General features: G+C 37.1%; 1 protein-coding gene across 1 annotated transcript in view; it reads right to left on the bottom strand.

The window, feature by feature from the left end:
• Window positions 1-6,629, bottom strand: part of Tmem182 (transmembrane protein 182) — a 58,502-nt gene extending 51,873 nt beyond the window's left edge. The window contains exons 1-3 of the mRNA XM_046419967.2: window positions 6,269-6,629; window positions 5,935-6,034; window positions 4,223-4,321 (exon numbers count right to left, since the gene is read on the bottom strand). Coding sequence (XP_046275923.1) covers window positions 4,223-4,321; window positions 5,935-6,034; window positions 6,269-6,400 — 331 coding nt within the window. The 5' untranslated portion in view covers window positions 6,401-6,629. The remainder of the gene's footprint in view (window positions 1-4,222; window positions 4,322-5,934; window positions 6,035-6,268) is intronic.
• Between the last annotated feature and the right edge of the window lie 7,709 nt (window positions 6,630-14,338).

Genomic DNA, 14,338 nt, shown 5'->3' with positions numbered 1-14,338 from the left:
AGCTATTCTACACAAATTTTTAAGTATCTCTCAATTACCAGGTACTAAAACTAAGTCCTAGGGATAAAACTACAAATAGCTTACTTTCTGTGCCATTAGGGAGCTAGAAGAAATAATGAAGAATCTAAGGTGAAAAATTACAGCTAAGCTTACAGCACTTTGATATGTGGGGAGTGGAGTGTCAGAGATTATGTGAACCCCAAGAAAGGGGAATTTAATTCCCTCAAGGTTGAATTATCTTGAAAATTAATTTATGTCCAGTATATCATTACCAAATGATACCAAAAAAAGTGAAGTATGACTGAATGTAAGCAAAAAATAAACCAGAAAATCTAAACTCTAACAAATCTCAAAAGGTAATAGAATGATTTAAGGGACTTTGAAATAGTAAGCCTGTGTCACAGACAATTCTGAGAATTAGGCCACTCTCCCTAGCCTTGGCCAATCATTCAAATAATTATAATGGAGAAAAACTGGATTTCAGAATATGTATTTAAGAGTTAAAAAAGAACAACTGAAGGAAATAGTGAATTAGACCTGAGCATATACACAGGTCAGGTGAAGATAGAAAGGCAGAAAAAAGCCGATGCGGGTTTAATTTGGTTTTTGATTGAGGTACAAATAGAAGAATTACACTTCTTACAAGTGAGCACTGCTTTCAGTCTTTTCCTTTACTGGAGTTTATAAGATTGTCAATTGAAATAAGACCAGAGACTTGAATCTTTGTCTTAGGTTCTACCAATAATCAACTGTGTGAAGGGGTCTCATGCTTCCTCCAAGTCTCAGTTACTGATGCCATCAGTACTGTCCTCTGACACTCTGAAAGAATAAAAATAAGAGTTCAAAAAACAAGCAAAGACCATGATAGTATTTTCACTGAATTTGTCACTGACACGTGTATTGTAAAAGCTCAGGAGAATACAGGATAGTTTTGCCAACAATGTTCTGGGTCATAATACATTAGATTTCATAAACAATACTTGCAATTTACTGAAAATAACTTGGTAAGTATGCAATGCCTGATAATTATGAAGCTATATAAAGCTAAGTAGTAGCTGTGGAGTGTATTGAAGACTGTATAGTCTCATTAACTAGGAAATACATTCAGAAAAGCAAGGTAGAATACTTTTATATTAGTTAAACCTATGTCATTCTTGGGCTGGGGTTGTGGCTCAGTGGTAGAGTGCTTGCCTCACATGTTGTGTGAGGCACTGGATTTGATTCTCATACCACATATAAATAAATGAATTTTTTAAAAAGGTCCATCAATAACTAAAACATTTTTTAAAAAAATATATGTCATTCTCTTAGATACAGGAAACAAGGAAAAACACAGAGCATACTAACATTAGAGATCTTTGTACATTATTATGAGGAAATAAGAAACTCTTATATTATTTCTGTCATAAGACCTGTATTGCACATCTCAGTCATTTTTATTTAAAGTTTCTTATAAAGTAGTTTAAAGTGAATAAGGAGTTACAATATGTATGCCAAAGAAGAGTTTGATAATTAAAAAAAAAATTGGAAATGGTTTTGTCACTAGATCCAAAAAATGACACAGTAATTATATGCAGTGCTACATAATAATTCTAAGTGTAATTGCAGTGTAATTTCTCTGACATGTATTTACTATCCATCTCCATCATAATTATTATGCATAGATTATGTTACCTTGTTTTTCTACTTCTCCACTATCCTTTTTGAGGTACAGAATTTTCAAATACGTAGATTCTTTTAAAAATATATAGTGTCAATAATACATGGCTCATAGAAGGACCTCAACAGATGAAAAACAATGTCAATACTTACATTAATGCAAATACCTTGTGTTCTGGAAAGTCATCCCTGCATGACTTCTGAGTTTCTTTTACAAAAGAAAGAATATCTGGAAGGTGACCCCTTCTTTGTAATTTTTCCATAAACCAAAAGTAGTTTTTCCCACTCTTTCCCATACCACCATCTCTTTTCACAACAGTAAGATCATCCACATTCTACATGAAACAGGGTCCCGACAAGAGTGGGTGAGATGCCTGGTGTGCTTCTAATGGGAAGGGACACTCACACCTCACACATTTCCAAGGCCAGCAGCCACAGTCTTCTGAACCCAAAAATCTTCGGTGCACAAGTAGGTTACCTCATCTCTTTTTTCCTCCAGACCCCAAACCCACTTCTTAAAGAGTCGTGTTAATATGATAAAGGCAAGATCTTTGACAAACACAAAGTGAAATTTCAATGTATGGAAATGCTTATTTGACAAACTTGGAAAAACAGATGAATCCACTATGTGCTAAGTTCTAGGATGGTAAATGTTATGTGTCAACTTGGTTAGACTACGGTGCCCCGTGGTTGGGTCAAACACTAAGCTAGATGTTTCCAGGAAGGTATTTTTAGATTTGATTAGCATTTATAATCAGTTCATTTTGAGCAAAGCAGATTATTCTCCATAATGTGGGTGAGCCTCATCCAATTTGTCAAAGGCCTGAAGAGCAAAGTTTTCCTGAGGAGGAAGGAATTCAGCCACCAGACTGCAACATAAAAATTCTGCTGGAGTTTCGAGGCTTCAGACTCGAGACTGCCACATCAACTCTTATCTGAATCTCCAGCCTGCCAGCTTGCTCAGCAGACTTCAAACTTGCCAGGACCCACAATCGTATGAGCCAAATTCTTAAAACCAACCTCTCATTAAATATATAGATGAGTGGATAGATGATAGATAGATAGATAGTTTGATAGATAGATAGATAAACAAATTATTCCAATAATTTTCTCTACCCCTTCTTTTTCCTCTCTTTTTGCATGTAAACACACACACACACACACACACTTACACACATGTAGTCAGTCTTCTATATCTGGAGACTCCACATATATGGATTTAACCAGCCACTGGTTGAAAATATTCAGAAAAATATTGTGTCTGTACTGAACATGTACAGACTTTTTATTTATGTCATTATGCCATAAACAGTACTACATAGCAACTATTTACATAGCATTTACGTTATATTAGATATTATAAGTAATTTAGAGTATAAAATAAACAGGAGGATGGGTGCAGGTTATATGTAAATTCTATACCATTTTACATACAGGGACTTGGGCATCCAGAGATTTGGGTATCTGCAGAAGACCTGTCCACCAAGGATATGGCAGAACAACTGCATAAATATTCAATTGGTTCTCTATCTCCAGAGAGCTCTATTTCAGTTTATCCAGAGAATTAAATATATTAGATATTGTTTTTGACAAACATATACTCTTTGGCCTTGTGTATGGCATTGATAGTTGGTATAAACCCGTGGTTTTAGTTACTGAAAGCTAAATATTTCTAATATGTCTTCCAGTTAAGACTGCTTGATTATCTATCTTTTGTGGTATATCACACTCTAAAGAGTTCAGTCATTTTATATGAACACAATAAAATAATCATATTCTCATATGTCTTAAAAACCGTGTAGCTTGGCATGGTGTTGCACACCTATGATCCCAGTGGCTCTGGAGTCTGAGGCAGGAGGATCGTGAGTTCAAAGCCAGCCCTAGCAAAATTGAGGCACTAAGCAACTCAGTGAGACCCTGTCTCCAAATAAAATATAAAATAGGGCTGGGGGATATGGCTCAATAATCAAGTGCCCTTGAATTCAATTCCTGGTACCAAAATAAAAAAATAGTATGTGTATTATAATATTTTGAGTTATAAGACTAGTTTTAGGTCAGTTAAGCTCTTAGGCTTCTTAGAAACATCCATCATTGTCTTCATATTGAAAACCACATTATTTTTATATGCAAAAAGTAAATCAAAATAGTTCTTCTTTTGTTTATTGATTTTATTTGATTTATTTATTTAGAGGTACCAGGACAGCACTCTACCACAGAACTACGTCCCCAGCCTTCCCTGTTTTAGTTTGTTTTGGAGACAGGGTCTTACTAAATTGCCATGCTGACCTCTAACTTGAAATCCTCCTGCCTCAGCCTCCCAAGTAGCTGAGATTACAGGTGTGCACCACTATGCCTGGCAAAATAAGCTCTGTTTTTAGATGAAAGTTATGTCGTATTAAAATTATAAACAATGTGTTAAGATAATGTATTTTAACATTTAACAGATTAATATGAGGTAAAGTATTAGAATTATAAGTATTAAGTTATTTTTTAATTTCCCACAAAAATTTCACAACAGAAGGTTAAGTTACTTTTCGAGGCATGTGGAGTGTGGGGTACTTACTAATGGCAGAGTCGTAGGAAGTTGAGTTGTGCTCGCCTCTCATGAAGGGGTACGGTGACAGGTAAGCATGTGTGCAGTTCTTGGACGGTGGCTGATTGGCTGGGAAAAAAAGCACACCAATGCTATTAGTTATTGAGAGGCTCTGAGATGACATATTTTGCCAATGGAGCAGAAATATGGGGCCAGGGGTATACAAGTACAGTGAAACTGTCGGTTCCAACAACAAATGCACAGACTTGCTGTATGAGAAACAAAATCTCTACCAAATAGCACAGGGGACCTGGAAGTTAGACTGATCTAGAACATCTAGCTGCATGACATAATTTAATGAAATAAATGCCCTTTGTATCACCTTAAAATCAAAGGCATTATGTTTCATTTGTTTTCACATGTTCCCCAATACCTAGCATAATGCCTAACACAGTAGGTATTCAAAAGCAACTTTAAAAATCTAATAAAATTAGACATAACTTAGATTAATTCCAATTAATATAATTTTTTTCTATACCCATTCTATTTTACAGAAAAGATACAAATGATAGATCGTCCAAGTTAATGATTCAAATAAATTTTTAGCATTTGAGGAAACCACATGAAGGAAATTTATGTTGTCTGAAAAAATATCATTGTGTGTAATGTAAGGAGGAAGAATATATTCTTTCTTTCTCTATGTCTCTGGCAAAATCTTCCTCTTGCACATTCTGACTTACTCCACTTTATTAGGGTCTAAAAAGTTTCCATTGGCCATTTGCATGCTTATTCTCCAGCCCCAAATGCTCTGTAGGGCAGTGCAGGCCCTCCTCTCAAAAAGGCCACTTCATCTCTACTTTGTTCCTTTTGTATATAACAAAGTGCCATCAGCTGAAGTCTTCAGTGACCTTATGTTCTTATTATATATTCTGTAACCTTGACTACTGTGTAAATACGCACTTTGATTTTTCACAGGAGTATTTGATAAGCACACTAACAATTTCAACCCTCAATAGGCTTTAGGCTAATAAACAATTCTTTCATTGTGGGAGACAATAAAATAAATGCTAGCCATTGTCAATGAATTGGTTTTCAAAGATTATTATAGTATAAGGAATACAGCTGTAAGAGTGCATCATGGTCTTAGAAAGTTACTTGACTTCAAAAGGGAACTTTAAAGTTTCTATACAAGAATGAAAACATCAAAAGCAAACCGTTCCTTGATATCGCCTACGAACTTGGGTGAAGACCAAATGAAAAAGCTTTCATCTGCCACTGCTGGTAATTAAGTTTCATTACATAAAAAAGGACATTTTTAAAAAAACTTTGAAGCTATGAATATAAAATAATACCATTATTTCTGAATTTTTACATTTGAGATTTCATGTGTTTATAGCCCCCCCCCCAAAAAAGAACATTTATTTGCAACATAGAAATAGACACTTGAAAAGGAACACGGTAGATAATATCTGTTTTGTTTGTTAGAGTTAGTGTATTTTAAATGTGAGCAGAGCAACAGCAGATACCTCCATTTTTCCATAAGCATTCAGATTCCTAAATTATGGTAGAAAATAAAAATAATTATACCTACAGACATTTCTCTTTGGGACCTTTGAAAACATCTCATTAAGATTTTATAATCAAGAATCCAGTACTTTCGTAAGGGATATGTACTAAATAGGAAACAGTCTGCTTTTTTTGTTTCATAGACAAGGGGTGAAATAAAGCTAAATTGCACTTACTGTACCAGAACTTCCAGATGTTGGAGTTATTTTCTTCCACCATCCCATTAAACCAACATCTCCAGAAGAATCCTTCATGGTGGAAAGTGATATTCTCTATCTGTAAGGAAACAAAGGCAGTAACTTGCCATCGACTCAGAGAATATAATCAAAATTCCTGCATCCAGAAAATTTTAAAGAAATGTCTTCTTTCCCCTGTAATGATGACCAGTAGCTTCCTACAGATCTCTTCTATACAGAAAGACACCCCACTGCTATTCTCTGACTTCAAGAGGACGCATAGTGCTGTCCTCCTCACTAGCAAATACATCAGTATTTTGAAGAAGAAACGCACATTGTGTTCACCTGAACACCTTCCCACTTCCGTTGCCAGAAGCCAATAGTCCGATCCAAAAGCCACTAAAAACAGTAAAACCCCCAAAGCTCCGAAGAGAGCCCCAAAGAAGATGGCAATATTTAGTCTCATTTTCGGTCCACTGGTTTCCTCTTAAATAAAATAAGAAATTGCAGTAGGGCAGACACGTAGCTTCTCAACAACAATAAAAAAGAAAGAATAAGATCTTTGAGGTTGCAAGATCTTCCCAAGAAGCCAGTTCTAGTTCATGTTTTGGTGGCTTCTCTCCTTAGACCCAGCCCGTGGATTTGAATTCCCTTTGGTCCCGGCTGGAGGGACTCCAGCCCGGCAGCTGAGAATGGCTGGTTATTTTAAGATACTGATTGAGGAGCTGTCTTTTCTCCCATGGGGATCAAAAAATAGCTGACCTTCCCCTGACTACAGAGAAGCGTATCAGGAGCTGGCTTGGATTAGCATTATTGCTGTAGGGTAACCCGTAGAAGTGGAAAGAAGATGGAAAGGCTATGAAGTCATTGACCGTATTGGACACGAAACTTAAGTGTCAGAACAAGCTCCTCTTAGTCTAGAATGATCATTACAACTTCAAAGACACTTCAGATTCTCCTTGAAGATACATAAATCGCAGCTAAAAGGAATGATGGCGACTTCTCTGAAATACAACTGAAATTCTAACTAACCTCTAATTTCTGTGGACATTTCTGAGATAGAAAATAATTTTTGTTTCGGTTTATAATTTTAAAATGTAGGTATGCCTTGAAAAGACCAAGAAAATGAATGATAACACAATTACTAAAAATATTAAAGAAATACTCTTAAGCAGCATCCACATAATGACATAAAAACAACACTTTCTATGGAAGCTCATAGAACTGATGTAAGTGAATCCAAATAATCATCCCCAAAGTGAACTGGTTAAAAAAAAAAAAAAAAACCTCAAAATAACGTTGTCTTCAGGAATAAGATGAAATGATCTGGTCTATTTTTTTTTAAATTTCTTCTTCCATTTTAATTTTCTTCTTCCATTTTCTAACTTCCTCAATATACAAGTCACACTAAATGCCCATATGGACCACCCAAAGCAATGCATCTACATTTTCTTAAAGTCTTACCTGTTCCTAGTTCATTTGTCTGTTTAGTGTTCACATTTGAATATGCCAGAGAGTGTTCTTTTCAAAATATTTGTGTGCTATTTGTGATTCTCTACTGTCCCTCTGGCTGGGGACAGTATTGTTTCTCAATAATAGCACAAACCACTCAATATTTTCAGGAGGCATCTGAATGCAAACAACCACTTACACAGCATCCCTTTTTTGTGGGCATAGGATGAACTCTTATGATGGATTCTGTCGAAGGCCAAAAGCTCCCTAGGAAGTATGCCTAGTACTGTCCTCCTCAGTAGCAAATGCATCAGTATTTTGAAGAAGAAACACATATTATGTTCACCTGAATACCTTCCCCCTTTCATTCCTTGTTCATTTCCACTTATATGCAACTAGAAGTGTTCAAAAGCCAGGAGTGAAATCCTAGCCATAGACTCAGTAACTGTAGGGGTTAAATTGAATTTGAAAGCTGATCTGAGATGATCCCTCATCTAATGCTCAAAGCTTTTTCATAAGACTTTCCACACCATTCAGCTATAGCAATTCTAGACTGTACCATTTAAGAACACCAATAATGGTAATACTGATTTGCTACATGTCCTGCCAAAAATTGTGCCAAAGTTTGTATCAAAGGAGTTTGCAGAGAATTGGTCCTGATCTGCCCTCTGAGAATAGACTGCACACGTTTAAATCCTCTGTTGTGGGACAGAACTTGAAGATATTTTATAATCATCTCATGCCTCCTTAACCCATTGCCCTGATCCCACTCCAACTTGAAATGATAAGCATCCACTCCTAATACGGTCTTTTATTTTTTTTCCCCAGTGTTAAGCATTCTATTCCTTGACATGTCTTTTTCATGGACATAATTCCACATCTCTCTTTTCTGGTTCTTTCCTACAATTCTCAAGCACTTGATCAAAGTGAGGCATAATGAAATATTCTGGATATGGTTGTTTTGAATGAATCTGGCTGCTGCTGCTGCTTCTAGTAACCACCAGAAGCCAAGACAGAAGAAGGAGGACAGGAGATCCACCTGCATAAGTCTCTCCTCGGTGCCTCATCATCAGACTCAGAGTGCAGGCACTATTCCAATGACACACCATAATGTGAAACTTTAAGTTGTTTTCAGTACGTATACCCCCTAAAGGATATATGCCATGTTCAGAATGACCTCCACACAGGGAGGTCAGGGAACACAGGCAGACTGAGAGACACACTTGTGGGCCCACTCCTTTGCTGGGGCCAGACCCTCATCCAAACAGATTTCCTTCAGGGAGCTGTGATTGGTGGGTTTAAAGCCAGAGGCACTGGACGTAGGCAACCATGCTGCTGTTTCTGACAGGTGAAATGCATGGAAATATATCTAAATAGTTCTTTTAAAGAAGTGGCACAGAAGTGGGTAGCCCAGCCAGCAAGGCAGGAGAGATGCCTCTGAATTATTACCTCTGGCCATCAGCTTGAGCCATTGGGTGTGGTGTAGAATTAAAAACTATTACAAGCCATGGATACCTGCTTCTGGTGATGAGAAAGCCAAATTTATTCTTAAAGGTAGATGCCAAGGCAACTTAAAAATATAAGCATTCACTGCAATAATCCAACAAATTAATACTACTACCTTTCTAATTTCCATGCTATGATGACCTGAATCACAGACTTCCAAAGATGTCCATGCCCTAATCCTAAACACAATCATATGCTTTGCAAATACATTAACTGACATGGCAACATCCTGGCAGGCCTTGACTAATCACATGAATCCTTAAGCAAAAAGCAGAGAACCATATTACTTCTTGAAGTGCGAATCAGGCGGTATAGCGATACCAGACTTAAAACTATACTACAGAGCAATAGTAACAAAAACAGCATGGTACTGGTACCAAAACAGGAGGGTGGACCAATGGTACAGAATAGAGGACACAGAGACTAATCCACAAAGCTACAACTATCTTATATTTGATAAAGGAGCTAAAAGCATGCAATGGAGGGAGGATAGCATCTTCAACAAATGGTTCTGGGAAAACTGGAAATCCATATGCAACAAAATGAAACTGAATCCCCTCCTCTCGCCATGCACAAAAGTTAACTCAAAGTGGATCAAGGAGCTAGATATCAAATCAGAGACTCTGCGTCTGATAGAAGAAAAAGTTGGCTCCGATCTACATATTGTAGGGTCGGGCTCCAAATTCCTTAATAGGACACCCATAGCACAAAAGTTGATAACAAAAATCAACAAATGGGACTTACTTAAACTGAAAAGTTTTCTCTCAGCAAGAGAAACAATAAAAGAGGTAAATAGGGAGCCTACATCATGGGAACAAATTTTTACTCCTCACACTTCAGATAGAGCCCTAATATCCAGAGTATACAAAGAACTCAAAAAATTAAACAATAAGAAAACAAATAACCCAATCAACAAATGGGCCAAAGACCTGAACAGACACTTCTCAGAGGAGGACATACAATCAATCAACAAGTACATGAAAAAATGCTCACCATCTCTAGCAGTCAGAGAAATGCAAATCAAAACCACCCTAAGATACCATCTCACTCCAGTAAGATTGGCAGCCATTATGAAGTCAAACAACAACAAGTGCTGGAGAGGATGTGGGGAAAAGGGTACTCTTGTACATTGCTGGTGGGACTGCAAACTGGTGTGGCCAATCTGGAAAACAGTATGGAGACTCCTGGGAAAGCTGGGAATGGAACCACCATTTGAACCAGCTATTGCCCTTCTTGGACTTTTCCCTGAAGACCTTAAAAGAGCGTACTACAGGGATACTGCTACATGGATGTTCATAGCAGCACAATTCACAATTGCTAGACTGTGGAACCAACCCAGATGCCCTTCAATAGATGAATGGATTTAAAAAATGTGGCATTTATACACCATGGAGTATTATGCAGCACTAAAAAATGACAAAATCATAGAATTTGCAGGGAAATGGATGGCACTAGAGCAGATTATGCTTAGTGAAGCTAGCCAATCCCTAAAAAACAAATACCAAATGTCTTCTTTGATATAATGAGAGCAACTAAGAACAGAGCAGGGAGGAAGAGCAGGAAGAAAAGATTAACATTAAACAGATACATGAGGTGGGATGGAAAGGGAGAGAAAAGGGAAATTGCATGGTAATGGAGGGAGACCCTCATTGTTATACAAAATTACATATAAGAGGTTGTGAGGGGAATGGGAAAATAAACAAGGAGAGATATGAATTACAGTGGATGGGGTAGAGAGAGAAGATGGGAGGGAAGGGAGGGGGGATGGTAGAGGATAGGAAAGGTAGCAGAATACAACAGTTACTAATAGGGCATTATGTAAAAATGTGGATGTGTAACCGATGTGATTCTGCAATCTGTATTTGGGGTAAAATTGGGAGTTCATAACCAACTTGAATCTAATGTATGAAATATGATATGTCAAGAGCTTTATAATGTTTTGAACAACCAATAAAAAAAATTTAAAAAAAAAAAAGCAGAGAACCTCTTCTAGCAGAACAATCAGAGAAAAAAAAAATGTGACAACCCAAAAAGGTCAGGAGTTGCTGATCGAGGGTGGAAGGAGAAAGAAAAAGGCAAAGGAGAGAGGACAGTGCCTGGAGGTTGGAGGCAGAAGGGAAGCAGATTCCCCCTGGAGCTTTCAGGAAGGAATGTAGCCCCGCCAATGCCTTGATTTGAGCTCAGTGGGACGCCTGTGGAATTTTAGATTTCCAGAAATGTGGGATAGCATATTTGTGTTGTCTTAAACCACAATTCACAAGAATTTGGGGTAGTGTTTTCATGTTTATTTCCTAAATATTATTGCTTTACTTTATGATTTTCAGCCTGTTCTGTGTCACCTAACAAAGGATGCAAAGTGGCTAAGTGGGGACTAGGGGCATATTTTTAGGATAAGATGAGCCTTTAGCCAAGAATAGGAAGTGTAGGAGAGAGCTCCTTGCCCCACATGGAATCCGGCTTATAAAATGAGGATTTCATTTCATTAAGAAGAGTGGGAGTTTTTTTCTCATAGATGAGTGATCTTCAGGAAATCAACTCCCCAGCTCTCAGTTTTATGGAAAATGGAACCAGTGTTTGGGGGGATTATTGAGAATATATAATGAGGTCACACATGTCAAAGGAGTTGCTGCCTCTTCCTATGAGAGTTGTCTTCTATCCTGACATCAGCTGAAGATCATTCTGGACAAAGAAGTTAACAAAACAAAAATACAATAAAACTCCCATTTATTGCATTTGAGATGGGACTAAGATCTATTTATCAAACTAATGACACAAGGTGTCTCCAGCCTTCCCACATCCATTCATGAACATCACCCTAGCCCCTGGGCCACCAGCAGCTGCCCAAATCTCCCTGTGGTCTGCCCCCAACTGATTCCATCTACCTCATAAATGCACTCACAAGTACTTAGCAACTTTCTACCCTTTGCTACTTATGCTTCTAGGTATTAACAGCAGCACTCTACAAGGAGACCCTTATACAAGCTCTGCCACATTTTTATATTTGTTTATTTACACTCTCCCTCTTCTACACAGCTTTTTTTTTCCTTGGGACTGGGGATGGAAAATAGGGCCTTACATAGCAAGTGCTCTACCATTGAGCTACATCCCAGGCCTTTTAATTTATTTTGATACAGTATTTTACCATGTTGACGAGGCTGGCCTTGAACTTGCTAATCCTCCTGCCTCTGTCTCCTGAGTAGTTGAGATTAGAGGTGTGCACCCGGTTTATAGTTTTTGAATTCATATGTCTTGAGACAAATTGGGTTAAATGGTTGTTCAATGAACAAATCAGTTAAATAATGAATGAACAAATGAATGAAAGCTGCATATAACAATTGCTCCATGATTCTTAAAGATGTTATTAGGGACCATGGTCCCTACTTCTATGATATCTCCATTTGGAGAAAGGCCAAGAAGGAAATTTCCAAGTGCTAAAAAGAAGCTGACTTTCCTCAGAGCACTACTGTTATTTATAATATTAAAGACATTATAAATCTTGATTCATTTAATAAATATTTATGTAAAGCATCACTTGCGTTAAGAGAGGAATGTGGTGTGTTCTGGAGGACAGCAGTGCTCAATGAGGTGGTATTTTCATATACAGAATTCTTCTCTTTTTGCTGTGGTACCTGGAAAACCCAGCAGCAAATGTACAAATGGCAGTGTCCAGCTTTTTCTCTGACTTCCTGGATTCACCTCCTGTCTACCTGGTCTCTTTCACACACGTTTGATTTGCTATTTTACGTATTTATGTAAGGGGCTTCAAATGCTTTTGAGAAAGAGATAAAGAGTAGAATGAAGCAAGTCAACAGAGACAGTTTATGAATTCAGGTGTTAGAAGACTACTACCAAAAACACCCCTTCTACTTGGTTTCTCCATTGGGTAAGCTCCTTGAACTCTTTGGTCAACCCTCCCTTCCTCCACAATCCTGATGAGCTCTACTACCATAATTTCATTTGGAGATCCTCCTCACTTCCTGGAAATAATTCCCCTTCTGGAATCTCTAGTAACCTAGAGAAATTGTGGTGAAGATAGTTTTTAATTCTGATTTTTTTAAATTAAAAAATAAAAGTTAAAATGTCACAAACATTCCAAGGTAGTATGATAAATTTCTCCCTTGATTTTCACATGTTACATGTGACAACCAAAAGGTTGGAGGACCTTAAACATTGAAAGACTTCTCCTGTTTTGATCCAAGGCCTCTTTGTTAAATTAACTCTGCATGTATTTGTGCATGTGTATGTAGATAGATAAATTATAGATCATCAGTAGATATGCTGAAAATTAAAACTAAGTAGTTAATAAGATAGGATTCTTTTTTCTAAGCAAATATAAAATCAAAAACAAATATAAAATCAAACTCTTATGGACTCTATGTTCCAGAAAATTGGGATGGTATACAAAAGAAAACTGAGACACTTTTTTTTTTTAATTTCAGGGTTCATTCTTTTGTTCATGTGATATTATAGGTTCACAATATCCAAAAATCCAACACCTAAAAGTCTCTGAAATCTAAAGCTTTTACCAACACTTATCTGATGAATATGAGGCTGCATATGAACTGTAATGTGGATTCTCCTATATTTTATTCATAAATATGAAGGTTTGATGAGAGGGCTCCCCAACTACCACTGCAAGTGTATAGTGTTAGGTAGCATATAGTATATGCATTAGGCTATTTTTCTAAAATACCTCCAAATTCTGAGATCTAAAGACATCTGTACCCAGGGGTTACAGATAAGTGATCGTGTCCAGGTCTGAGACATAAGACTGTAAACTTAATGATGACCCTATGATGACTAAACTTATGATGACCCTAAATCACTTTCCTATGAACATCATTTAAACAGATTCTTATTATGACCCACATTCTCTGTGCCTCTATCAATGCTGGTAATCTTAGCTTCCTGTTATACGTCCTAGACATCCTCCTACTCTTCTACCTCCCAACTAACCAATATGACCATACTGCCACATCACAAGCATTTTGAGACATTTTAAGAGCTCTTTTAGTCTTATATATGGTGCAAGAATAATAGATAAACTTTATGGGGGTAAGAAGTGGTTCTTATTATTTTTGTTTTCTGTTGCATCCCTAAAATCTTGTTCAATACTGTAGATGGTTAAACTGAACTACCATTCTTATCCATTTGTATAGAATAGGTTTGAACACTGCCATCTGCTGGCCACAGATAAAATTTGCATTCTACAGTGCTACATGATCAGTTGTTGAGCTTTTTGTATATTAAAAATATTGCAGAGCAGGGATTTGCTGTTTTCATGGCATAAGATGTGGAATAGCCCTAACTAATATGTTTAGTACTGTAGTGTGAAGGTCTTGATGAATAGCTTATACTGAACACATCTGTATCAAAATCTGCAGGCTCATTCACTTCATGAATTTAGGCAGTTTACTCTCCAGTAAATTAAGTTACGGCTGTGCCA

The sequence above is a fragment of the Marmota monax genome, unplaced genomic scaffold (genome assembly GCF_021218885.2).
Source record: "Marmota monax isolate L192 unplaced genomic scaffold, Marmota_monax_Labrador192_F-V1.1 WCK01_AAM20220418_F8-fsc00178, whole genome shotgun sequence".
NCBI classification, from domain to species: domain Eukaryota; kingdom Metazoa; phylum Chordata; class Mammalia; order Rodentia; family Sciuridae; genus Marmota; species Marmota monax.
Note: the sequence above shows the minus strand (reverse complement) of the source record. Positions and strands in the feature narration are given on the sequence as shown.